At 38.8% G+C, this 25,246-nt stretch overlaps 1 protein-coding gene across 3 annotated transcripts in view; it reads right to left on the bottom strand.

Moving 5' to 3' along the window:
- The window catches only part of nectin1 (nectin cell adhesion molecule 1), a 107,854-nt gene that overhangs the window by 48,095 nt on the left and 34,513 nt on the right, over nt 1-25,246 (bottom strand). For 2 of the 3 annotated variants that reach the window (XM_018096072.2, XM_018096073.2), the window contains exons 2-5: nt 18,357-18,707; nt 15,549-15,851; nt 13,722-13,839; nt 12,348-12,499 (exon numbers count right to left, since the gene is read on the bottom strand). In XM_018096072.2, coding sequence (XP_017951561.1) covers nt 12,348-12,499; nt 13,722-13,839; nt 15,549-15,851; nt 18,357-18,707 — 924 coding nt within the window. Of the gene's footprint in view, nt 1-3,189; nt 9,619-12,347; nt 12,500-13,721; nt 13,840-15,548; nt 15,852-18,356; nt 18,708-25,246 lie in introns of those variants that run through there. The other variant, XM_002935009.5, reaches the window with a different exon arrangement.

Below are 25,246 nucleotides of genomic sequence, written 5' to 3'. Positions count from 1 at the left end.
ATATATATATATATGTAGATTGTTTTCTGATGTCACTTTCCACCAACTATTTAGGAATGTGAAGGGAATGGCAAATTATTCTTTAGCAAAATGCTTAGTGCATCTGAGCATTGAACAAAGGTCCTGGTTACACCTTGCAGTTTGCTTATTGCACAGTCATGACACTGTCAGACTCTTTACATCCATCCTTTGCTGATGGGGCTGAAAATCAGAAGCTGCTTTGTAGGCTACATAACTAAAACTATAAACAATTGCGGCATCTATATATTTTATTAAAGGAGAACTGCAATTTTTTATAGCAAAAAAAACAAACAATTTCCAGTTTCTGAGTGTATAAATGAGAATTTTTTGCACCCTCTTGATCTCTTGCTCAGAATAAGCACACTTTCACCTACATTGTTACCACATCACAAAATAAGAAATGGCATTATATTTACCAAGACTCTGTACTGCACATATATGGAAAATTGTATTTGCAGAAAAGAAAAGTTAATGTCCAGCTCCTAAAAACCAGATCATTTTACATTAGAGTAAAACCAAAATTAATGGTGATGCCCATGTGCCCCTTATCCTGAAGTTATTAGTTACATTTTATTTATGTCCTACATTAAAAGGCACACGGGTGGGATGTAATAACTGACATATTTAGGGAGAGTAAGGCCTATTGCACACAGGGGTATACTTCACTGGTTAAAAATGTGAGTATTGGCTACCAGGGGGCAAGCAGTACTCAAGAGTCTCTATTGACTTTTTCTAGAAATTCACTGTACAATAATTGGCTGAGGCACAAAGTATTATGTTGGAAAGCAGACTGTACAGCCAAACTGCATTTACAACTGAGTGTCAAATTATTTTGTGGGAATATAGTGCATGTGTGTGTATGTATGTCTGCGTGTGAGCACCTTGGTAAGGGTTGTTCTCCTAACTCCTGACTACAATACATCTGGTTGTACTGTTTGGTCTACCTCTCCTCTTACTCTGTATCACAGAGCATTTTTATAAATAAAGGCATAATGTCCATAAATGTGCGGCTGCCCCTGTTAAGCTAGCAATACGTGAAAAAACTGCTTGTTTGTTTTAGGTGACTAAATTAGTAGAATATGCATAATTTGGCCACCCCAATGTTGGGAAAAATTGTGCTTATTCTATTCTATAGGCTCTCAAGCCAGTTATTGAAGAGGACATCAACAGCCCTTGCTCAATGAGATTTTCAAAGTTCCTAATGGAGATCACAAACCAATAAATTTCCTACTTGGTCTGTAAGGTCCAAGCTACCAGCCCATATATGTCTCAACCCTTTCTCCTTGTAGATTGTAAGCTCTTTTGGGCAGGGCTTTATATGTTAATCTGTATGTCCAATGTATGTAACCCACTTATTGTACAGCGCTGTGGAATATGTTTGTGCTTTGTAAATAAATGTTAATAATAATAAATGGCCACTTTTAGACAAGAATGAACACTTTTTTCCTCACTTCATATTTTCACCTAATTATCTAAATAATCTAGTTTTGTCTGAGTTTTTGCTGGATTGTCTGACAGAAAGATGGGGTCTTTTGACCCCTATATATCTTGAAAAACTAATTTGGAGGAGTTTTCACCTATTTGTTCTAAGATTAATATAGTAGTAACACTAACATTTTTAAGTAACAAATCCATTCTACCCCTCTGAGATAACACACCTATCCTTAATGTTTTGTACATCATACTGAGATAAAATGCATTTTACTACAATGACCCCTAAACAAACGTTAAGCAACTCGCCATGTATGTATATGCTGTGAAAAGACTGAAAGAGTTACAACAATGATCAAGAAAAATAAAATATTGATTTATCTTACCTTATAAAACTCTCCCAGGAAGCTCATATTTCTCTTCCCTGGGAATGGATCAGTCACTGTCTAAAACAGGCAATATGTCATAGTCGACAGTAATTCATTGCTGTTAGTGTTAATCAAATGATCCACTTTGGTCAACCACTGACTGTTTGTTCTACCTATTGATACTGCATCAATGGAATGATGCCTAGGTGGCCAGCTGCATCTACACATACAACCTACAGTGCTTCATCTGACATGTCTCTCTCTGTCTCCAGTGTGAGAAGTGGGGTAAATGGCAGATTACTGTACGTATTTAAATTACCCATCACAAACTGCCTGACATTTTAACTTTTGGAAAATGAAACAAAAGAGGCTGATTTAAAAGTTTAGCTGGGCATACATGTAAAGATCCACTTGTTTGGCAACCTTGCCAAATGAGTTCAGTGTTGGGCCACATTCTAGCTGAAATCAGGCTGATAAGAGAATTTAGAACCCAGGCCAATGATCAGATTATAGTGCAGGCCTATTTGGGCCTCTTGGGAGAGGTCCTACCAATGGCCAATATGGTCCTCTTCCAGCATAATTATAAAGCCTGCCTAATAGGTATCTGGCCAAACACAATCTGAGGCAGGGGCATATATACTGAAGACAGTTCCTGCTTATGCACCAAATAGTGATTATCTTTGTGTGGCAGTAACTTTTAACTGAGAATATTCATAGAATATCAAAGTAGTAATATTAAAGTAAAAAACACAAGTTTTTACATACTGTATATATAGAAGGTAGTAAGCTGAGTGTGCAGTTTGGGCTTACTTTTCACAGAAGCTAGCTTGCAAGATATACCAGACATAGTCAGTAACTGGTATCTAGAAAATGAATATTTAAAATGCACTACATCCCATAGAAATGAAAAACTTTCTAAGTATAATCAGTAAAACCCTCTGTACAGTTTCAGATATAATCAAGTTGTTCTTTGCCCAGAGCAATCTATGAGGAGGATAGTGGGGGCAGATTTGCACCTTAGCAACCAATCAAATGTTTGTTTTCATTGGTCTACTTGCATCTGGCTGGAAAAAAGTTCATTACTGACTGGTTGCTATATGTTGCTGCCCTGGCGCAAATTTGCTCGGTGCTAATAATAAAGCTCCAGTTAGCATTAATATATTGCCTATGCAAAGGGAGCACACACCAAAATGTCTGATCTGTCAATCAAAATCTGCCACTGCTGCATGAAGATTTATGGTAGTAGATTTTACTAGGTAACAAACCCACACCACTTGCTTTGTATATAAAATGCTGTTTAGTTAAATCTGGTTAATACTGAGGAAAACAGAGAATACTGTGTGGACCTAGCAAAATGATTAACAAGTACAATATTTTAGAATACTTTATTTTATAAAATGTACATCACATTTATCCACAGTTGTAGCAATTAAATTTGTAAAATACCCAAATGACATCCCTCCCCATGTCCCGTTTGTGTACCCTCAGCATAGCCACCATTACAGAGATTGCAGTTACAAATCTAAACACAGCTTTTGCTTGGAGGGTAACATTACAAAATTACAGCACATAATTCACCAGGAGATTTCATGACTTCCTCCATCCTAATAACAGGACAGGGATGATACTTTCTAAGGAGAATTGGCCTCAAAGGTCCTCGCTTGTCATTGTGAATGCAGATAAAATGAATACAGAAATGGCTTGATACAGCAGTATAACACACTTTTATATGTCTGCAGCTGTAAACAAAAATGTCTGTGTAATACATTTGCCTACATTAATGAAGTTGATGGGTCTATATTCTCCCTATTAACGGCCTATACAATAAAAAAAATGTATTTATTAGGGCACTTTACCCCAAACAAATCATATATTATTTAGTACCTGACAATTAGATGTGCAATCTTTTGTTTGGTTATTGTAGTATCACAAACTACAACTCACATTCAGGCGCTGGCAGAGCAGCTGTCAGTTTTGAGCCAAGTGCTGTAAAACTACATTGTCTAAACTCCAGCGTGGTTTCACTTAAGCATTTTAGCTGCTAAATATTAGCCCTTTTAAAATGCTTTATGTCTGTCTATGAAGTCTGGATGATATGTGTAGATTGAGTCAACAAATAGGAATATGTGTACCACATAATTACCACATGCCTACTGTGCCAGTGTGTCCAAAGATACATTATGTGCATGCAAACTGAATGAGTCCATAATTTATGATGGGGGGAGCTATTTTTTCTTTCATCGTAATTCAGATCCAATTTCTTTTTTCTCTTAGGCCTGGTGGCATGCAGGGCGTATTCTCCAGCTCTGCCAAAGAGGTACATAAAAACCACTAAGAGAACAGATTTTTGAGTGATTTTATATCTCCCTATGTCTGGATAACTGGTGGCTTGCTTTAAAAAAATGTTGGTTAACTTTTGAGAGCAGCCTGGTGTTATATTTATCCATTTATTAGTCCCTAAAAACCACCACTGCCGCTTTCTATTTGTAAAGGAAATACAAGACAGCACAATTGCTGGCTCTTTTGAGCTTTAACATGCTCAATTAAAGCTGGCCATACACGTTTAAATTTTAGTCTTCTTCCGACGAACGTCTGGATATTGATCGTACGTTTACATGCAGCGATCTAAATCTAACATTCAGACTGAAATTGTAGAATAAAGCCCTAAAAATAACAGATTGGTAGATGTTCTGCACTTGAGTTGGCAGACACCAATGCATTGTAGGTCCCCCAAAGATATTGTCATATACACAATACATGCATAGATTTTATCATTATCCAACCAAAATTTTCTAACCTGTCCGATCAACTAAATGACTGGTACAAAAATTATAATTCTATTATAAAAAATTATAGAAATGACAATTCACAGCCCACACAGTCTGAAACTTGCAATATTTTATCTGTGTATGGCCAGCTTACGAGATGTAGGTCTATAAAGCACCAGTACCAGTGCAGTCAGTTTTTCCCTTTAAAGTGAATGGCAGGAGGCACTGGCAGATTCAGACTATTCTCTGCTGAAATAGGCCCCTTGTGCCATAGCCCGAAGGTGCTGGCAATTGCCCTTTAAAGTCCATGAAATTTGCCCTTATGTGTTCTATTACTTGTTTGATGATACAAAACAATGTTATTTAATAAGCAGTAAAGTCTACATATAAAATGAAAGGGCCTGCCGTGGCTTAGTCAGTGCTATGTGAAAAGCTTCTACAGGCCTTCTTGTGGCATTCTGTGGGCATGTGACTAAACTGGGCCTGATATGGCATAGCTATGCAGAGTCTCTCCACTTTGCATCCCATTCATAAATGTAACAAAGCTGGCATATTCAGACAGACCAGCGGTGTCTACTGAGAACAAAAACCTCAACTGTTTGTGCCTGAGGCTATGGTGATAGTTTAGGCCTTCTTAGATAAAGATGACTGAATCCAGGGAAAGAAGCAAGTAAATGATAAATCACCTGCTCTCAGTTCCCTCCTTGTTGCTCAGCCTTACAAATTATTTCCATGATTGTGATGTATTGCCTTAATTCACACATTACAATTACACAGGAGCTTTAAGGAAATCACTCAGTTTCTTTATATATTCTAATAAACTATGTGCTGCTCTAATCATGGGTTTCAGTGATATCCAATTTAAGGGCCCTCCAATTACTTCCATGCACCAGTGACTAGCCAGGAAGAGCAAGTACTGTGTGTGTCTCTTACTTGCTTAGTTGCATATGATTCATGCTATGTAAATAAGTGAGGAAGAAGCAGATCTCACATTGCCCTATCTCTTCTGGGCTCTATAGAAGCAGAAAAGTGCTGAACCCAACTGGGTAAGCGCATAGTTTATAGGAAAAATTGAGCGATTTTCTTGTTGCAAAAGAGACTTGTAGTTAAGATCTTACAAAAAGAAGACTATCCTTTTTAATGTAACTATAACATCTCAAAAAATGCAGCACATTCTTATAGCCACAACATATAAATATTAGCATGTAAAAATTCTGCTGTGCCCATTTATAAAGTGCGTACTCCAGAGTCTTAACTAGAATTCACACAAAAATCTGAAACGTCAATAGCTCTGCAAAGTCGACTAAAGTCAATGGGAATAAAAAATGGTGTTTAGAAAATGTGTGTGAAAACCGATGTAGAAAACTATACAACTCGAGCTGAACTAATGATGATTTTCTCCTTGCAGCATAACATGTGACGTATTATATGAAGTGCTATACTAAAGTTGCAGCATCTTCAAAATATAGTTAAAAACACACAAACACAAAAAAGTACTACAGGTAAATTAAAATGGTCACATGAGATGAATTTAAATTTTTAAGACGGACCTTATCCTGTGGTGCATGCAGAACATCCCTTCTCTCAGACACATTACACAATGTTATCTTCTTCTAAAACGCCAATAAAAAAATTCTACATAGTTAGCAACAAACAGCAAAATACATCTATAACAACTACTTTGCTGTCCCTTTATAGGCCACTGAGAATTCCTAAACAGAAGCCAATAATATAACAGCTCTGGCTCATAAGTATAATTGTAAGTATAAAGAAAAGGGATGTTCTGTAAATAATATATATACTATGCCCTTATTTTTTACTGCCTATTCAAAGCAAAAAGTAGAGGGTAAGCACTTTATAAAGGAGTTGTTGAAGAACATGTTTTGAATTTGACACATACAGTTCTTCCCAGTGTATTTCCCAGTTGATTTCCTAATTGTCTCCAAAATAATTACTGGTTACAACTGGCAGGCACAATGCTTTGTTTTTAGCAGTATAGTATGATCTTTGCTGTATATTTGGACATCAGATCAGCCCAATTTTGGACATCAATTCAGCCCAATTTTGGACATCAGATCAGCCCAAATTTAGCCCAGCAAATGGCTAAAATTGGGCTGATCTGATTATTTTGCTCCCAGGCTAAGCCAGATCATAATAAGGGCTGCATCAAGGAGCCAATGCAGTCCTCAATTGATGGGATATCTGGCAAATTTTCAGCCAGATATTAGTCAAAAGACTAATTGGTTTGCCTTTGTACATAAGTCAATAATCTACAAGCTCAGTCTGGTGGGACTGGCCAGTCATTTTGGACTGTATATGGCCAGCTTAACGCTAGAGCACTGTACCACAGGAAGGGGCATGGCATAAAAAAAACACACATAGTTTAAAGTAGAGTAGCCTTTATGTTCCATTACGGGGTGAACAGACCATCCCATTGCTGTACATTTTGGTATTTTTCCGCACCATTTGGCATATATAAAATTAGAGCTGTCCCCTCTATTTGGGATCCCAAAAGGTACAATTTTTATCAGTGGACAGACAAGCAATTTGGCAGTGAAGGGATAATCTGTGCACACGATAAGCCGGCCCCTCATACAATACTATCTTCTTGAGGTTAAAATCCTTAACAACCCCTATTTATAATCAGGGTTTATTTTCCATTTGACTTGAAAAAAATTGCTTGTGTAGAGAAGTGAGTAGTGTTCTGTACGCCAAAATAAATATATTATTTTCAGTATAGGCAAGGGACCCATTTAGTAGAACTCTCTACAAAGAATTCCAGATTTAAGTGCAATTAAATGTGTTGTCTGTTAACCCCTTAAAAATTATAAGTCTCCCATTCTAAAACATTTAGCATGAAACCTTACCAACAAGCTGTGGAATAGTCTGTTGTTCAGTGCTGTGATATGGCTGGTATGTTCAGTGAAAGCCCTGCATGTACGAAGAGATATAAAAGGTGCAGAGGAATTCTAACACTTTATAGGCCATTTACATATAACAGAGCAGCATGGCACAGACAGAGAGGATGTTGGACTTCAAAAGGACCACCTGGTAACAGCCATGTTTTGTTTCCAAATTCTTTCTCATTAAAAAAAAAAAAAAAATAGCTCAAGTTAAGGCTCTTGGCTCCCTTTTTGTAGAGAGTACATGTCTGTGAAGCAGCAGATGGACAAGGAGGCTCTTAGGAGAATAATATAGACATGTTTTAACAAACTTGACTCCAGACGACAAGACAAATTCTTGAAAGGGTGCACCACTCTGGGAATCAAGCGCATGTCCAGGTTCTCAAGACTCCTGGTATCTGCAGACCTGCAGTATAGTCCCATATCATATACTCTTTCCAGCTCTAGTAGTGCTGTCACGTGAAACCATTAATCTCTGCCTGTCATGTCCATTATTTGTATTTTAACAGATATCACTATTAAAGAGTCACCCAGCAGCAGTTCTGTGAGTCCTGGAAAGCTGAGCACAGGGTGATCCTTATCATGTTGGCAATTGTTAGTGCAGTGTAATTTTGAGGGAGGTATGGCACATGGTATTGTTTGAATTTCAATATACAACCATTGCTTAGAAAAAAATCCACTATGACCCAAACAGAACAAGAAATGCACAATATACAAAAAAATCCCACAGACCATTAAGCAGCCATTTTCCCATTTTCATTCCCAAACCCCACACCAGGTAGGGTTAGGATGGCAGGGTGCAGAGCATCATCATGTATCCCTGGAAATCAATACATTCCCAAAATACATGGAAAAAAAACAACATACCCAACAATATTCAGAATAATAGTTCCAGTGTCTGGGTAAAGGAGTTTTGAGAGGCAGTGTGTGTAATGAAAGCCAGGCGAGATTTAGTGGGTATGTGTATGAATGTGTGTGCATAGGAATGTCAGCCAATTAGAATACAGAAGACATTTGTGTTAGATATTATGTAGTTAAAGTAACATTTCTTTTTTTTAATTTAAATATCCTAAAATGACCATGTGCATGTATGTGTATGTTCTTAATCCACATGGTGTTTGTCAACAAGTTATAGTGTCTTTTGCAGTCCCCAAATTGCATGCTGTGCATGACAGTTTAGTTGGAAAAGTTTCCATTTTCTTTTGCTGCGTTGGGTCCCGCTAATTCAAACTGTGTCATGCTGTTATGTAAATTAAAAAAAAAAAACATGCAGTTTTTCTTTTGTAATTGGTTGTGATGTTTTGCGTCTGCATGTTTAGTGAAGGAATATGTCAAATGTGTGTAAGACTGGGCATAACTGTATTGGGCCAAGTTGTGTCACTGGTGGGTGTAAATATGTATTCTTCCTAGGTCATACTGACCCTGTAGTTGTGACTCATATAAAAAGATAGATTATATTTATATATATATTTATATCAAGAAACGAAAAAGCTCTGGTCACATTGTTGCTCCCACCAGTCTCTTGTTTTGGCCCCAGTTCAAGGGGTGGGGCATGTGCATGAATCAAGCCATATATGTCCGTATAGTTGGTTCACTCTTTTCACACATACCACTCTTTCTTGGAGATGAAAGAGCCATCATTTTGGGGCACCAGACTGTCAGGCATATCGTCTGGTTCATACTGGAATCCTAGAGTTCTGTCTTCATTATAACAGCGACGTTCACCCTCCTCCACAGTGAAGTATGGACGCTTAGACTCATCATCATATTTTGGACCCAGCTTATGTCTATCCAGACCCTCCTCATCATCCTCCTCTTCATAACTGCTGCTTCCCACAGGACCAGGCTTCTTTTCATCATCAGAGTCCTCAGGATACTGTAGGCTCTGTGCCATTGGTGGGTGTTGTGCTACTCCTGCCTTGCTGTAACCATTTCCGTATACGTGCTTCTTGGTGTTATAATCTCCTTTAAAGGTGTGATGTCTTTTTCGTAGCACCACAAATATCAGTACTGACACTGCAAGAACGAGAACGACTCCTCCCACTGCGCCGCCCACGATTGCTGTTGGAAATGTGGAGGACTCTCTCCGGTCCATTCTCCCAGGAGTAGTTGGGGTGAAAGGGAATTCTGGGTAGGAAAAGACAAGGAGAGGGACAATGTCAGGTTCTGGCTACATGCTAAAACCCAAGAGCAGAGACGCAAACAAAAAGGGTGCAGGAATTTCTACTGCTGTAACCTCCCAAACTTTTTTAACCCCATTTCAGATTTATGACTACCAGCTCCTATATGCAAGTTATAAAATATAATTATTTAGATGGCTGTGGCATTGCACCAATAAAGTGATCTTGGTAAACAAATGTATGGAATAATAGATTTACATTTCAAGATCTCTTCACGGGTCAATATCATCCTTTCATTGATCAAAAACATCTAATATCTATATTTATATATACACACCACCTTAACACTAATCAGACATTTCATCTTGAAAATAGTCTAACCATACTATCTCTGTTAACTTTAGCTCAGTCATACAGAAGAAGGAGTAGAAACTTACCAGAATTTACCTAGTTCAATAATTTACATGTTACAGACATTTGCATTAATAAATGGCTCAATAAATAGCTAAGGCTTCTGAAATAGTATTTGAAACTCCTATGCTTGCGTCCCTGCTTTGGAGGAGGAAATGGGAAAGGAAAGAATAGGGAAAAATACTGGATTAAGGGAAGGATGGGGAAAGGAATTAGAGGTCTCCATTTGAGTTCCATAGAATACTTGGCAAGAAATGACAGCAACCAACTGAAGTTAGAAGAAATCCCTGAAACCAGAAAGAAAGGAGGCTATACAGGTCTATACGTGTCGGTAAGCCCATAATATCACCAAAGCCCTACAAAAGCTGATGGAAAGAGATGGTAGGTAAACGAGGAGTCGGTTTTGCCACCCAAAATAATATTGAGGTGCAGACCAGTCTTCAATCTCCCCTAGCTTGGTAAAAGAAACGGAAATGTGATTTTATAAAAACTACTTTTATAATGAATATGTCAGTTCTCATTATCATCATTGGTCATGTGACTCCATAAAATATCATGTCGGTATTACATTGATTGTCCAGATTTAATCCTAATATTTATATAATTATCAGGGTATGCAGGTACAAGACATAAACATCAATAAGGCTAAAACACAAACATGACATTATTCATGACATTATCATTTATGCATTATAAGAATAAATCTATTTCATATGAGAAATGCCTTTGCAGTTGAGAGACATAGAGAGATATTCCTTAATGCCTTGTACATGCTGGTCATACTACAGCATCTGAATATATGATGAGAACAATCACAATTTGTCACGATTACCCTTGCCAAGTTAGATTAACCTTTTATTTAATTAGTTTAGATAAACTTCAGTCTTATTGTATGCGGGAGCCCAAACCTGTAAGCACAATGGGGTCAAAGCAATGTTTTATATAAAGGTAGAATTATATTTGCATCTATAAAATCAAATGTGATTTTTATATGAGCTAAGTTCCCATTTGCTTTTCTAGCCAAACTTTTTGACTTCCTAGCCATTACTAAACCCTTTCCTATTAGTGACATGCCTACCTGCCTGACGTTACATGTATCCTTTATATACAATTTCTCTGCCCATGCACCATGTCCAAATCTTTCCCAAGTAAGAAAATGTGTCACAACTTGCATATTCTCTTTGTATGGTTACATTATCCAACATACAAGATACTTGAACTATGTCTTTTTACAGATTTCATGTAAACTTGTAGACTGATGAAAAAGGAAAGTCATTAACATTATTTTCCTTCATGCATGCACATATTACATAGATGTAGAGAAATCTGTGCATCCTGTAAACACTGTTTATTTAGTGCTGTCAGATGCAACAGAGAGATTATTTCAGGCTCATCAAACTATACACACACATACAAAAACATACAAACACATACACACACCACAGACTGATTATTGGGAGGATAAGCAGCCAAAGTGTCCCTGTGGGAGTCCTGCTGATGATATGCGGCCCCTCCCAGCAATTCCTTTCACAAAGGGCTTTGTGTATGACATGTGCAGGCTTGTGAACACATCCTGGCTCAGATGAGGGCTAAACCTGATTTCTGTTCCTTGTTTCTTTTTTATTTCCTGGGACAGGCCCATGTTCTCACCCTCAGGGGTTGGATGGAATCTACTCAATTGTTCTATGCAGCTGTTTAGGTGTGGGGAAACTGTGACACAGCTCTCTTAAGCACTATATGCTAAGAGCTAAAATGCACATGATTGAGCAAAAAAGTTTTTGAAAGACAACAATGTGCAGCCACAAAGACATATCCTAATATAAACCATCAAATACTTCAGCACATACATAACCTTAACAGATGAAAAACAAATCCCTAAACAGTATATAACACACTGGTAAACATGCAACTCAGAATACAAAAGATCCTCACAACCCTCACAACAGACAAAATGCAGACACAGCGAATTATCTAAGCACCCTACATACAATTAGCTTAGATACAGGGCAGTTTGCCAAGAGAGAAAAAAGCAAATGGCACTCAGGACTATAAACAAGGGTAAAACCCTTTTAAAAGTTTAATTGCGGAGGTGCAACGTTTCGGGGCAATGTGACCCCTTTATCAAGCAGTTTGCCAAGAGAGACATACACAATACATATAGCACAGCACACTCAAACCAGGATATAAACGAACAGCTTTCAGCACACAAACCAAAAGAGCCTTAGTCTTTAATTTATTCTCTCCCTATTACCCTTTGGTTTGATAGTAACATTTGAAAAGAACATAGCCAGCAATACGCATGCATGTTCTTACTATTCTCCTTACCTGTCACATTAACTTCAACTTGACCCGTACGACTGCCAATAGCATTTTTGGCTTCACAAATATACGTTCCCGAGAAGCCGTAGGTGACCTCCCCTCGAAAATGCAGTGTGTTGTTATTTACTATGGCATTATCTGGTAGTGATCCATTGGCCCTGTGGAAAGAAAGACATCATATATATGAAGATAGGGCCACAATGAAGACAACAAAGGACATTTACACAAAATAGGGTTCTGCACTCAGACTCACCACCAATGGTGAGAGTCTTGACCTGAACCCTAAACAATATTTGGTTGGGATACAACTAAATATGCATGAAATCATACATGCTGAACTGAACTCTAACAATATATGTCTTCAAAGCTCTGAACTGAACCAAACACAACAGATTTTTTATTCACAGCTATTTTTTCTTTTTTTTTTAGATTTGAATATGCATATTAGGGATCAAATTCATACAGATTTTACTTAGCAAAGTTATTCTGTCATTTGCACCTATTGGGTGTTTTTCACAAACAATGAAGAAGAAATTCATCAGTGTTATCAACTTTTTTTGATTGTCTAGAACAGTGCTGTCCAACTTCTGTGGTACTGAGAGCCGGAATTTTTCCGGCCATACTCTGCCTTCCCTACCCTGCCTGTGTGTGCCATACTCTGCCTGCCCTATGCTGCCTGTGTGTGCCATACTCTGCCTGCCCTATGCTGTCTGTGTGCCATATTCTGCCTTCCCTACCCTGCCTGGCACACAGGCAGCATAGGACAGGCAGAGTATGGCACACACAGGCAGCATAGGGCAGGCAGAGTGTGACATACACAGGCAGAATAGGACAGGCAGAGTATGGCACACACAGGCAGCATACAGTGACACAATGCTGGCACTGCTCCTACAGTCTGCACAATATTTATATATTAAAAAAAATTAATAGCAGTACCACCTCAGTCTGAGGTGTGAACAGGTGAACAATGTGGTTGATTACAGTCTGAGCCAGAGGTGTGAACAATGCAGAGGGTGAACAATGTAGGGAGTAAAAGGTGTGAACAGTACAGGGGATTACATTTTTAAACAATATAAGGGGTTTACAGCCTGAATCTGAGGTGTGAACCATGCATGGGGGCAGTTAATCTCAGTACTGATACAATTTAAAACTTACACAAAGGTAAGCCATCAAAGAAGCCAGACAGGTGTGGGGCTGCGGGCCGCCAGTTGGGCAGCACTGGTCTAGAAGAATTTACAGAGATGTTTTATGTTCTCCTGTTTTTGAACTTCAGTCATAACAGGGGGCTTTAGAAACTTTTTTAGTAATACTGACCCAATGCCATTAATTGGTAGGAATGCCTTTGTCCATTTTATAAATTAGTATAACTGTTACACTTACATTCTCCACTCATATAAAGAAGGAGGAGGATTGGCATCTGCTGTGCAGGTCAGTTTGACTTCTGGTCTCCTTACATACCAATTCCCATCAAAACCTTCAATAGCAACATGTGGTTCATCTGGAGAAAATGACAGGAACATAGGGAAAGGGCAAAATAAATAAAGATGAAAACATACACTTCATATACAGTATAATAGCTCTTTTAATTGTATATAAAAAACAGGGGGTATGCAAAAACATAGGCAAAACCAGGCAGCTTGTTACTAGCCCCTGAACTAAACCGGGAGCCCCTAAGATTTCTTATCTGTGAGCCACATTTAAATGTATAAAGAGTTTGAGAGCATTGCAAGCATGAAATAAGTTCTTGGAGGTTGCTAGCTATATGCTAGCCCCTATGTGGACTGGCAGCCTACAGGAGGCTTTGTTTGGTATAAAGTCCAAGTGCACTGCCAAACAAAGCCTACAGCTCAGTGAAATACATAACGCTGTAGTGGTAATTCTTATCACATATATACCTTCTGTGCGTGTGGACCTTCCAGTTAAGTAATTTGGTTAGTTAAACTCTAGTACAAATTCTTTGGATTGTCCAAAACAAAAAACTGGGAGAAATGTGGTCCCAGGTCCATTTGTGATTTGGGTGACAAATTTACAACTCCTGCACAGGCCTCCAGGTCCACTAAGTGATACAATGGATCAGCCAGAGGGCTGATCTGTTGGCTATCCTTGTTTATGGTGAAAATATGCTAATATCTAAATGACGTGTTCATTTATTGGACTATTTAAGAATGGATTAAGTGACAATAAAAACTTTTACTAATGATAAGGAAATAACATGACCAGTCATTGTTCGTGCTACAGGTTTAGGACTGGCACCTAAAAGAATGACAGCTAAAGTAAAATTGCTTTAATGTAGCTGAACATTCATTAGACATAGAAGGCAGAAGGTTCTACACTCCATAAAGGGCATACTGGCACAAAACATGTCCTGTGAGCAATAAAGGTGTAATTTGTGGAGCTAGTTGCTGCCTGAAGCCTGGCTGTCCTTCACGTAAGCTGTATAGTGGTGATATCTAAGATTAGTAAACTACTAAAATTTGGAGCAGCTAAACATTTACAATGCAGTGGATATTTCTGTATAATTATGCTGGTGGTATAAAAGTGAAAGTTTAATACCCTCAGTTTAGGCTGTCCCACACAGAGATTAATCTATATTCTTTAAACTCTAAATATAATCTATAGATCTATGATACTGTTTGCTACTAATCTCTGCATGGAACATTAGCCTTATATGTAACAATGAATAATTTTTACAGTTTCATGATGGTTTAACACTGGGACTGAATACTGATTACATAAAGCCAAATATAACATTGTCCTGTAACTGGAACATTATGGTATTTTTTTTCCTACACAAAACACACCAGGGAAGATTTAGAAAAGCATCTGCCAGGATTCACAATTTAAAGTTCATACCTATTCACATTTTATGTTAAAAACAAAATCAGCTGGATTTTCTAGTGGTAAAATAGGCATCGTTTGCCTGCCAATATCCATGTGAATTTGCTTGCTTATTCTAATGCCATTTAAAAACCAGCTGTTAAAAGCCATGTTTGATCACTGTTTGCAAAATCTCATTCCATTAATCTATTTCTGTTAGCAACAAGCAATTATTATTATCCTTTATATAGCCCTGACATGTCATGCAGAGCATTTCTCTCATTAAACTGAGCTCTTACATAGGGATACTCTGACACACTTATTTTATCTCTGTAGCCATAGTTATGGTGTCCTTGTTTGATTCCAACTTTTTTTTTTACTTTTACTTACACAGAACACTGAGAAGAACAGTCTGTGTGTATCGTTCAGTTTGATAGTTAATAACACAAGTTAGTGGCTGCCGGTGGGCCTCTCGGTTTGGTACCAGCAAGTAGCGGCTGATTACTGTCACAGTCCCATTATCATGCTTTATCTCTTGAAACTCGGCTTCACCCTTCAGCTTGGTTTCCCAATTCACACTGCTGGGAGGCTTCCCATTGGCTGATATGCATGTGGCAACGACAACTTTCTTAGTAGAGCCTGGAACTGCAATCAGCTGCTTTGATGTTCCTTCCATATGATTGACTGGTTTAGCTATACAATGGAAATAAACAAAGATAATTGTGAGGCCTAACAGAAATATATATGGTAACAAAAGAATTCCAATATGACACTATGGCTTTTACAAATACCTGCCCCAGATAAGTATCCTTATACTGTTTTTTCTTCTTCTCTCCATGAGGTAGCTTGGTCCCTGCGCAGTGAAATGTGCTCTAGTATAGAATTGTATACTCCCCAGCACACACTAAACATTTCTCTGCCAATAATGTATTTGAGTTTCTTCCTCAACCATCGCCTTCTAATTCTAAATTCCATTTTTCTAGGCACTTTCTTAGTCCTTATCTTGGTTTCAGCTTCCTCCTCTACAATCCGTGATTCTTGCCTTTCACCAGTCATCTCAATACCCCACTCCTTAAAGGAACAGTAACATCAAAAAATTTAAGTGTTTTAGAGTAATTAAAATATAATATGCTGTTGCTATGCAAAAAAACTGGTGCTTTTGCTACAGAAAAGCTACTATATAAATAAGCTGCTGTGTAGCCATGGGGGTAGCCATTCAAGCTGGAAAAAAGGAGAAAAGGCACAGGTTACATAGCAGATAACTAGTAGATAAGCCCCATATAATGGGGATTTATCTGTTATCTGCTAAGTAACCTGTGCCTTTTCTCCTTGGAATGGCTGCCCCCATGGCTACACAGCAGCTTACTTATATAAACTATAGTAGTCTTTCTGAGGCAAACACACCAGTTGTAGCAATGCAGGGCAACAGTACATTATATTGTTATTACTTTTATACACTTTCATTTTTTGGTGTTACTGTTCCTTTAAGGTGGCCATACACGAGCAGATCCGCTCGCTTGGTGATGTCGCTAAGCGAGCGGATCTTCCCCCGATATCCCCACCTACGGGTGGGCGATATCGGGGAGCATTTAGGTAAAAAAATAAATAATCCGATCGTTTGGCCCTGGGGCCAAACAATCGGATTATGTGGGCGGCAATGGGGCAGTCGGATCGGGGACCGCATCAACGAGCCGATGCGGTCCCCGATCCGACCGGATTTTCTAACCTGGCCGATTGAGATCTGGCCAATTTCAGGCCAGATATCGGTCGGCCAGGCCGCTCTGCTCTCCCCATACACGGGCCGATTAGCTGCCGAATCGGTCCAAGGGACCGATATCGGCAGCTATAGTCAGCCCATGTATGGGGACCTTTATGCAATCAATCTATTATCTCAACATTTCTGTTCTCTTCTTCTCCTCACTATACTGTACTTCCTATTCTTCCTTCCATTCATTCATTTGGTATTTTTGTTTTTGGCCAATCTGCTCACAAATTATTCTGATTTGTGGCTTAAGAATGAAAACATCTAGATAGGCTTAACAGGAAGCCTCAGGATATTTTATATATGTGACAAAAGATGACAGAATCTCTGTAAGGACTAAACCTCCCCACATTTTTTATTATGCTTCAGCTATAAGAAAGACAGACGCATAACATTTAAACAAATATTTACATATATTATCTGCTATAGCATGCTGAATGTTTCTATTTGCAGAAGGCGCTGACATCTAACTTGCCAGGAAGGTACAATATATCTTTTCATAACAAATTCACCATACACATATTGTCATTACAAGGGACATAAAAGTCCTTTTTAGCAATGGCTATACATCTCATTGTCAAATTCTTGTTACTTCTTGAATTTCCTTAACAGGAAAACATTGGTTTATGAACGAGAATTTTTTAAACCAGAAATCTGTAGGCCTTAGGCAACGACTAAAACTTCGTAGCACCACTGTCAAAATCAGAAAAAGAGGTAATGTAACACGGTAATGTAACACTAGAAGCCAACTTTGGCCAGGTCTAGTAACCCAGATGCAAAGTTTGGGAAAATACTGCAGCACATGCACATACTATAGTGGACCAGGCTGAGATATGGATACAGGCAATCCGGATCAATTACAAAATGATATTCATACAATTGTCAGCTTAAAGCGATGCCTGTTTTTACACTAAAGCATGTATATGGCTCAGTCAGTATGTATATGTCAGTTTTTGACTCAATGACAACATTTTAGCCCATGGTAACTGGGATTATTTACAAGAGAATACACAGGTCACTGCCACACAAGCTCTTCTCTCTTTGAGTTCTATTCTGAATACCTGAATATTCTGAATGTCTTTGCCAGGTATATTCAGATGGTGTTAGATTTCATCTATGAACTGATACTGCCAATATGGCCCTGACCTAGTGGTAGCTGTTTAAGATAGCAAAGACTGACAACTGTTTTTTATAGATTAGCCTCCGGAGTACTGAAAGGGTCACTGAACATCAACTACACTGTCTTGAAATTCGCCCAATACAAATAAAACAGATTAATGCATAGTTAAAGGGTTTCAATAACTGCATGTTTTTAAATAATGGAGCCTCATCTTCACTCAAATGCTTCTTCTAAATTATGAAAGTGAGTGCAGTGTGCAACTGAATTCTGTATGCACTGAATACCAATTGAATTTTAGGTGTTAGACCACACTTACCCAGAACAGTAAGATTAAGTTGACTCTCTCGGTTTCCTGTGGGGAAAGTAGCAAATTCACAGATGTATGCTCCTTCATCTTCCAGTTGTAATCGGGTCAGCTTGATTGTACCATCCCGAAAAGAGGGGCTTAGGAAGGATACACGTTCCTTGTAAGGGGGAAGGATAGCCATTCCCATTGAGGGATTATAGATGGCCACATTTTGTTTTGAGCCATTTGTGGACTTCTGCCATGTAACCTGAGTGATTTTTACACTGGATATAGCATTTACAAAATTGCAATGAAGCATGACATCGTCACCAATGTATCCAGAAACTGTCTCATTTACCAGTACCATCTGCGAGTGTACTCCTGAAAGAAAAGAAACAGTTCTGTAAATTTGTATCCCAAGCAGGAAGAAAATAATGAACAACAACTTCAGGTCTCTAGCACTAAACATTGAAAAAAACATTGAAAAAGCAAAGCATTATTAGACACAGAAATATCAATAATACCATACTATGTGAAAGTAGGTATAACAAACTACTGCATTCCTATACACTGCTCAAAAAAATTAAGGGAACACAAATATAAGATATCCTAGATCTGAATGAATGAAATATTCTTATTAAATACTTCATTCTTTACATAGTTGAATGTGCTGACAACAAAATCACACAAAAATTATCAATGGAAATCAAATTTATCAACCCATGGAGGTCTGGATTTAGAGTTACACTCAAAATTAAAGTGGAAAAAAACACTACAGGCTGATCCAACTTTGATGTAATGGCCTTAAAACAAGTCAAAATGAGGCTCAGTAGTGTGTGTGTGACCTCCACGTTCCTGTATGACCTCCCTACAATGCCTGGGCATGCTCCTGATGAGGTTGTGGATGGCCTCCTGAGGGATCTCCTCCCAGAACTGAACTAAAGCATCCACCAACTCCTGGACAGTCTGTGGTGCAACGTGGCATTTATGGATGGAGTAAGACATGATGTCCCAGATGTGCTCAATTGGATTCAGGTCTGGGGAACAGGCGGGCCAGTCCATAGCATCAATGCCTTTGTCTTGCAGGAACTGCTGACACACTCCAGCCACATGAGGTCTAGCATTGTCTTGCATTAGGAGGAACCCAGGGCCAACCGCACCAGCATACCAGTCAGGCTACCTCTGGCTAGCACATGGAGGGCTGTGTGGCCCCCGAAAGAAATGCCACCCCACACCATTACTGACCCACTGCCAAACCGGTCATGCTGGAGGATGTTGCAGGCAGCAGAACGTTCTCCACGGCATGTGAAAGTGTGAACCTGCTTTCATCTGTGAAGAGCACAGGGCTCTAGTGGCGAATTTGCCAATCTTGATGTTCTCTGGAAAATGCCAAACGTCCCCCAACTGTGGACATCAGGTCCTCATACCACCCTCACGGAGTCTGTTTTTGACCTTTTGAGCAGACACATGCACATTTGTGGCCCACTGGAGGTAATTTTGCAGGGCTCTGGCAGTGCTCCTCCTGTTCCTCCTTGCACAAAGGCAGAGGTAGCGGTCCTGCTGCAGGGTTGTTGCCCTGCTACGGTCTCTTCCACATCTCCACATGTACTGGCCTGTCTCCTGGTAGTGCCTCCATGCTCTGGACACTGCGCTGACAGACACAGCAAGTCTTCTTGCAACAGCTCCCATTGATGTGCCATCCTGGATGAGCTGCACTACCTGAGCCATTTGTGTGGGTTCATGCCCAGGCGTTGTAGGGAGGTCATACAGGCACGTGGCCACACACACTACTGAGCCTCATTTTGACTTGTTTTAAGGACATTACATCAAAGTTGGATCAGCCTGTAGTGTTTTTTTCCACTTTAATTTTGAGTGTGACTCCAAATCCAGACCTTCATGGGTTGATAAATTTGAATTTTGTGTAATTTTGTTGTCAGCACATTCAACTATGTAAAGAACTAAGTATTTAATAAGAATATTTCATTCATTCAGATCTAGGGTGTCTTATTTATGTGTTCCCTTTATTTTTGTGAGCAGTGTATATACTAATTGTTCAACAGCCTTGTACCCTACCTTTATCATTAGCTCAGTAATTAAGGCTTACGTACCACATACTTTTTACCTGTTGTGTTAATTAAGAAATATCTAGGTTTTCTGTTATTTTGTGCAAACACTAACAATTATATACTTCTATTTTCCTACATCCTTGTTTTTCAGAGCAATAGCAGATAAACGTACTATATAATGAACACCTCCTTATCTGTAAACCCAAGAAACAGGCTGCAGCTTGAGTACTGGAGGGACTTTTCTATATAGAGATCAAAGTGTCTATTAAAAAAAAAAAAATATTCTGCTTGCAGGGAGGGCACTCATTGATTTATCTATACTCATGGGCCTTCATTCGGCCCCTGGGTCTCATATGTCTATTTTTACACCTCTGAATTATTTCACAGAATAAAGCTATTACTACACTTTCTAGAACATATATGGATTCATTTACTATGGGCAGGGACTCAAGTCCTGGAGCACTAAGGGGTACAAAAGAACTATATTCTATGAGGACATGATTACAAACTGTTTAAGGCTGTCTAACATCAGTGTCTGTAATAAATGGCATTGATTGAGTGCCTTGTGATATTTAGCATTTGATTGTAAGTGAGCTATTTCAGTGGTTTGGCAGTTGATGGCATTACTCCCTGATGCTGTGACAACTGAACGTAGATAAGTGGAGTTTATGATGACTGAGTGTCTTTTGTGATTGTGAGGTTTGTCTGCCATTTGTATGTTGATTATTTGGCCAGGTTAAGCTTGGCTACTTATGTATTATCTGTGAGTGATAGTTAACCGTATTGTGAGAATTCGTCTATAGATATAGCAACTAATATTTACAGATGATAGCACAGCATGACCACCCATTAATATATACAGTACGACCGTACAGCTTTACATATACAATCTTTATTAGGGAGAAAGAAATGCACTTGAAACTTGAGACTTGGAAGTGCGAAACATCAACCGTAAATAAACGGAGAACACCTGTCCTTCTTCAATACAGACCATCCCCACTCTTTTATGAACGTCTCAGCTAAATGCACTCATCTGACACTCCTTTTCCATTATGTCAATTCAAACAAAATAAACTATGAATCTTTTAAATCCAAATCACTTCAGAGCTACTATCCCTCATTTTTATTGCCGCAGTGCAAAATACTTTTTAATATCCCCTTTATTTCCAGACTGCATTAAATAATCATCACTCTTCTTGTTCACTCCTATTGATGATACTTTGCAAGCAATTTCCTCTACAACCTAGCATATACCCCAGTCACCAGTCTTCACCGATGACTGCTAAAGCTTTAAACCAGCCCAATTAGAATGGGCACCACCATTGCCATGTAAGTGTCATGGTGCCAAAATTAGTAGTGACACAATGCACACATGCACAGACAAAACCAGGGATTGGCGCATTGAGAGGTAAGATGATGCACAGGTCTCCCAGTGCACTGACTATCATCACCTTCAAATCATCTACTAAACTGGACTGGCCTTACCCCTATGGCTCACTTCACCTAAAAGCTAGCCTTTATTCTTCATTCTGTGGTAAAGATCTTATGAATGGGACCCCTTAGAATTGATGTATAACTATTTGTATCATAAAAATGTTTTTAGAAAAGCTAATTATGCAAGTATAGAATAGGCCTCTTAACTATTGGATACAACGGAACCTTAAAGGAACATTCAAAAATTAAAGTGTTTTAAAGTAATTAAAATATAATGAACTTGTAAAAGCTGTGTGTTTGCTTTAAAAACACTACTATAGTTTATATAATTTAGGGCTCTGGCACACGGGGAGATTAATCTCCCCGAATTGCCATCCCACCGGCGACAATGTAAGTCGCCGGTGGGATGGCACACGCTTCGCAGGCGATTTCGGCAAATCGCCGAAGTTGCCTCGCAAGGCATTACTGGCGATTTGCAGAAATCGCGCCGCCGCGTGTGCCATGCCACCGGCGACCTATATTGTCGCCGGTGGGATGGCAACTGATGGCAACTCGGGGAGATTAGTCGCTCATGATAAGGGAGATTTGTTGCAGGCGACTGATCTCCCCGTGTGCCAGAGCCCTAAGCTGCTGTTGCATAGCAGATAACAGATAAGCTCTATAAAATATAATGGGGGTGTATCTGTTATCTGCTATGTAACCTGTGCCTTTTGGGCTCTGGCACACAGGGGAGACTCGCGAGTCTTTTTCGGCGATTTCCGGAAATCGCCCCGCCGCGTCTGCCATCCCGCATCCCATGGCAGGGGTAGGCAACTCGGGGAGATTAGTCGCCCGCGAACAGGGAGTTAATCGCGGGCGACTAATCTCCCCCGTGTGCCAGAGCCCTTTCTCCTTTGAATGGCTGCCCCCATGGCTACAGAGCAGCTTTGTTAATATAAACTATAGTAATCTCTCTAGGCAAACACACCAGTTGTTCCAGTGCAAGGCAACAGTACATTATATTGTAATTACTTTAATACACATTCATTTGTTGGTGTTACTGTTCCTTTAAATCATGTACACCCCAAAAGTGCAGCATATCCAGTGTCCACCATCTCCATTACTGGACCCAGAGATAAAATTTAATTAGGGAGAGTGGAAGGATGCACTAAAAGTCTGGGAACAGCCAATCACAACAGGGACATCACCTGATTGCTTTTTGACTTGAACATCTCTGCCTAAGAATAGCTTACACCATCCCAGGACATACTATCATGTCATGTAAGAAAACAAAAAATGTTTAGCCTTGGCCTAACAGTCATTTTAGCTGCTGAGACCAGCATTGGGATACTGGTACAGTTCCGAGGAGATACCATATCCGGATGCTGATTGAAGAATAATAATCAAGAGAAGCTTTTTAGGAGAAATGCCTATTACAAAGCATAACAGAATAAACACATTTAACTTTAGCAACATTTCTAGGGTAAAAATCAATGTTATATTTCTAAAACTGGGTCGGTACTATTCACAGTAAACACAATACAGTAGAAATTTAAAAAGTAAAGCAAAGCAATGAAAAAAACAAAACAAAAATGAAAAAATAATATTGGGCTGCTACACTGTACAGTATTATTTATAAAAAAAGCAAGGCTAAATAAAATAATTAAAAACATATTAAATTCCTGTTGACTGGTATTTTTATCTATTGCCAAGACATGGTTACAAAAGCCTTGTGGAAAGCAAGCTGGATACTCCAATTATTTGGTTTAGGGTAGAACAGAAGCGTTGGGTGTTGCAGGATTCATGTGTTTACAGATCACACAAAGACAAAAAAAAAAATTCAGTCTTATTTATGTTTTAAATACGGTTAAACATGAGAGGACTGGAAAATCTTGTTCTGCGTCTATGATAAAACAAATTGGGGGAGGGATGAAAGTAAAACACAGAAGGACACTGGAAAACCAAGGAGAGAAAGAAAAAAAAAATAACAATCCAGAAAATGTTTCATGTAAGGACAGAGAGGAAAGAAAGTAGGGGTGAATGTAAAATATATATATACATATATATATACACATATATATATATATATACTCTAAGACAGCTTTATTTAAGATCTCATGTGGGTGAAATGAATAGACTTTCTGTGGGTCACTAGCAAAAGTATGCAGGTGGGGAGGTGTGCGTCGGTGTGTACTCATTGAAAGTCATAATGGGTGTCCATTAGCGCACACAATAAGCAGGATGTATGCTGGTATTAAGAGGCAGCCAGGCAGTCACTATATACACCTACAGGCAGCGTCACATATAGGAAGTGTTATAGCAATATGTCAGTACTGAGTAATATTAAACAAAATTTCCTTGCTATGAATAGCCTTGTCATCCACAATTTGGATTGAATGGACTGCAACAGCTCGAAAGACAATCTTGGGACAACAGATTTTTTTTTTAAAAAAGCAAACATGCACTATGTATCATGTGTTATTAAGCAAATGGATCTGCAGCCAGGATGTAACTAGAACACAGTTGTAATGCTGTGCAATTGTGTAACCATATTGTCTGTTATCATATGAGCTTAAAACCTCAGAAGGGACCTACTAATGGCACTCTATTATAGATGGATATTTTTAAAATTTAGGACTACTTTACTCTCAAAATCTTCAGCAAAGTTGTTTTATACAGAAGAAATGCTATAGTTAGTAGCGTATGCTATGTATATCTCTATATAGGCTATAAAACAATAGGATGGTTTCCCTGGTAGAAAGACTCTATGGCACTGTTCACCTTGGTATGCCCCTCCAAATATGCCACACTGCACTCTCTCAACAACTAGCTGGTGTGATATTTGGGCACCTTTGAATATACTGAAGAAAGCGTTTCTGAATGGTGCGTGTAATGGGCTACATCTGCTATAGGTAGAGCAATTACAATGCTTTTCGTTAGAAAACAGTCACAAGTCATTATGGGCGTTTAAAGCCTAACATTCTTTCCTGAGACCACCACAAAGATTAAATCACCACATGTGCCATAGCTATAAAACTGCAGGATAAGTCAGTAATACTTTTGAACCTATGGTTAAATTAGTTTTATTTAGACAAATCAACACGGAAAGTAGAAAATGAAGGTATACTAGTCCTTTAATGACCCCAGAAAAACATGGAAATTATTATCAATATTATTTTGGCTTGGCAACCCAGATAAATTCCTCTTATGTGCTTTGTATGAGATCATCATTTGAAATACTAGAGCAATTTAGTTTTAGTAGATCAGTGCAGTATCCCACATTTTCCCTAGTAATTAGGATTTATAGGTTAACAGTATAGCATACAATCACTCTTGACATATGTGGATATCAAATGCATTTTTGCAACAATGACAATATTTCTACTGTTAGTCACAAAACCATGTTATCAGCAAACTGGGGGTCAGACAGGAGGGACACCC

This window comes from Xenopus tropicalis, chromosome 7, assembly GCF_000004195.4.
Source record: "Xenopus tropicalis strain Nigerian chromosome 7, UCB_Xtro_10.0, whole genome shotgun sequence".
Classification (NCBI taxonomy): domain Eukaryota; kingdom Metazoa; phylum Chordata; class Amphibia; order Anura; family Pipidae; genus Xenopus; species Xenopus tropicalis.
Note: the sequence above shows the minus strand (reverse complement) of the source record. Positions and strands in the feature narration are given on the sequence as shown.